The sequence below is a fragment of the Meleagris gallopavo genome, unplaced genomic scaffold (genome assembly GCF_000146605.3).
Source record: "Meleagris gallopavo isolate NT-WF06-2002-E0010 breed Aviagen turkey brand Nicholas breeding stock unplaced genomic scaffold, Turkey_5.1 ChrUn_random_7180001874239, whole genome shotgun sequence".
Lineage (NCBI taxonomy): Eukaryota > Metazoa > Chordata > Aves > Galliformes > Phasianidae > Meleagris > Meleagris gallopavo.
The window spans coordinates 1-921 of NW_011138870.1; the positions used below are offsets into that span (position 1 = coordinate 1).

Consider the following 921-nt stretch of genomic DNA (forward strand, 5'->3'; position numbering starts at 1 on the left):
GAGCGGAGCCGGAGGGGAGCGGGCGCCCTCGGCCGCCTCCCCCGGGATGCTCCGGTCCCCGGGAGAGCCCCGAGCCGGGCAGATTTCCTTATCCGGGGATCGCAGGCCATCTCGCTATTGGCCCGCTCTGTCACATGGACTCCAACTTTGTTCACTTGACAGTAAGTAGGAGGGTTTCACGAAACAGGAAAACGAGTAAAGGGGGGGACAGGAATAAATTTTAGGAAATATATATATATATATATACTTTTTTTTTTCGTGTGTGCAATTCTAAGAAATTAATGGCCATGAGCTCGTTTTTGATCAACTCCAACTATGTGGACCCCAAGTTCCCACCCTGTGAAGAGTATTCCCACAGCGATTACCTTCCCAATCACTCGCCGGAATATTACAGCAGCCAGAGGCGAGAGAGCACTTTCCAACATGAAGCGATGTACCAGCCGCGGTCAGCATGCAGCGAACAGCTCTACCCGTCCTGTCAGAGCTCCGGGCACCAAGCAGCGGTGTTATCCCCCCGGGGTCATGTCCATCCTCCGGCCGGACTGCAGAGCCATCTCTCTGAGCCAAACCATCCCTGCGAGCCGGGAACCCCCAGCCCTCCACCCTCCTGCAGCCAAAACTCTCTGAACCAAAGCCCTTCCAATTCCTCTTGCAAAGAGCCGGTAGTTTACCCCTGGATGAAAAAAGTCCATGTAAGCACGGGTAAGTGAACTAAAGTGGCTTTGCTTTATACTAAGTAGCACCTCAAAGTCTTGTAGAAATCTTATTGCACCAGTTGTAAAATAACCATTCGTGGAGATTTACGATCGCCTGTTTGCAGAGCGGTATAATTACATCCTCCATAAATTTTTATTGCTCTGCTTGGCCGTGTGCCTTTGAAGTCTCTGTTACCATCCTCCTCCAATTTCTTGCAGGCTACTT

General features: G+C 51.1%; 1 protein-coding gene across 1 annotated transcript; it reads left to right on the forward strand.

The window, feature by feature from the left end:
• The first annotated feature begins 46 nt into the window (after nt 1-46).
• On the forward strand, nt 47-915 carry LOC104916185 (homeobox protein Hox-B4). The gene is given in 3 exon segments (XM_010727179.3): nt 47-67; nt 69-161; nt 276-915. Coding segments are annotated over 3 exon segments (549 nt in total). The 3' UTR covers nt 711-915.
• The last annotated feature ends 6 nt before the right edge of the window (nt 916-921 follow it).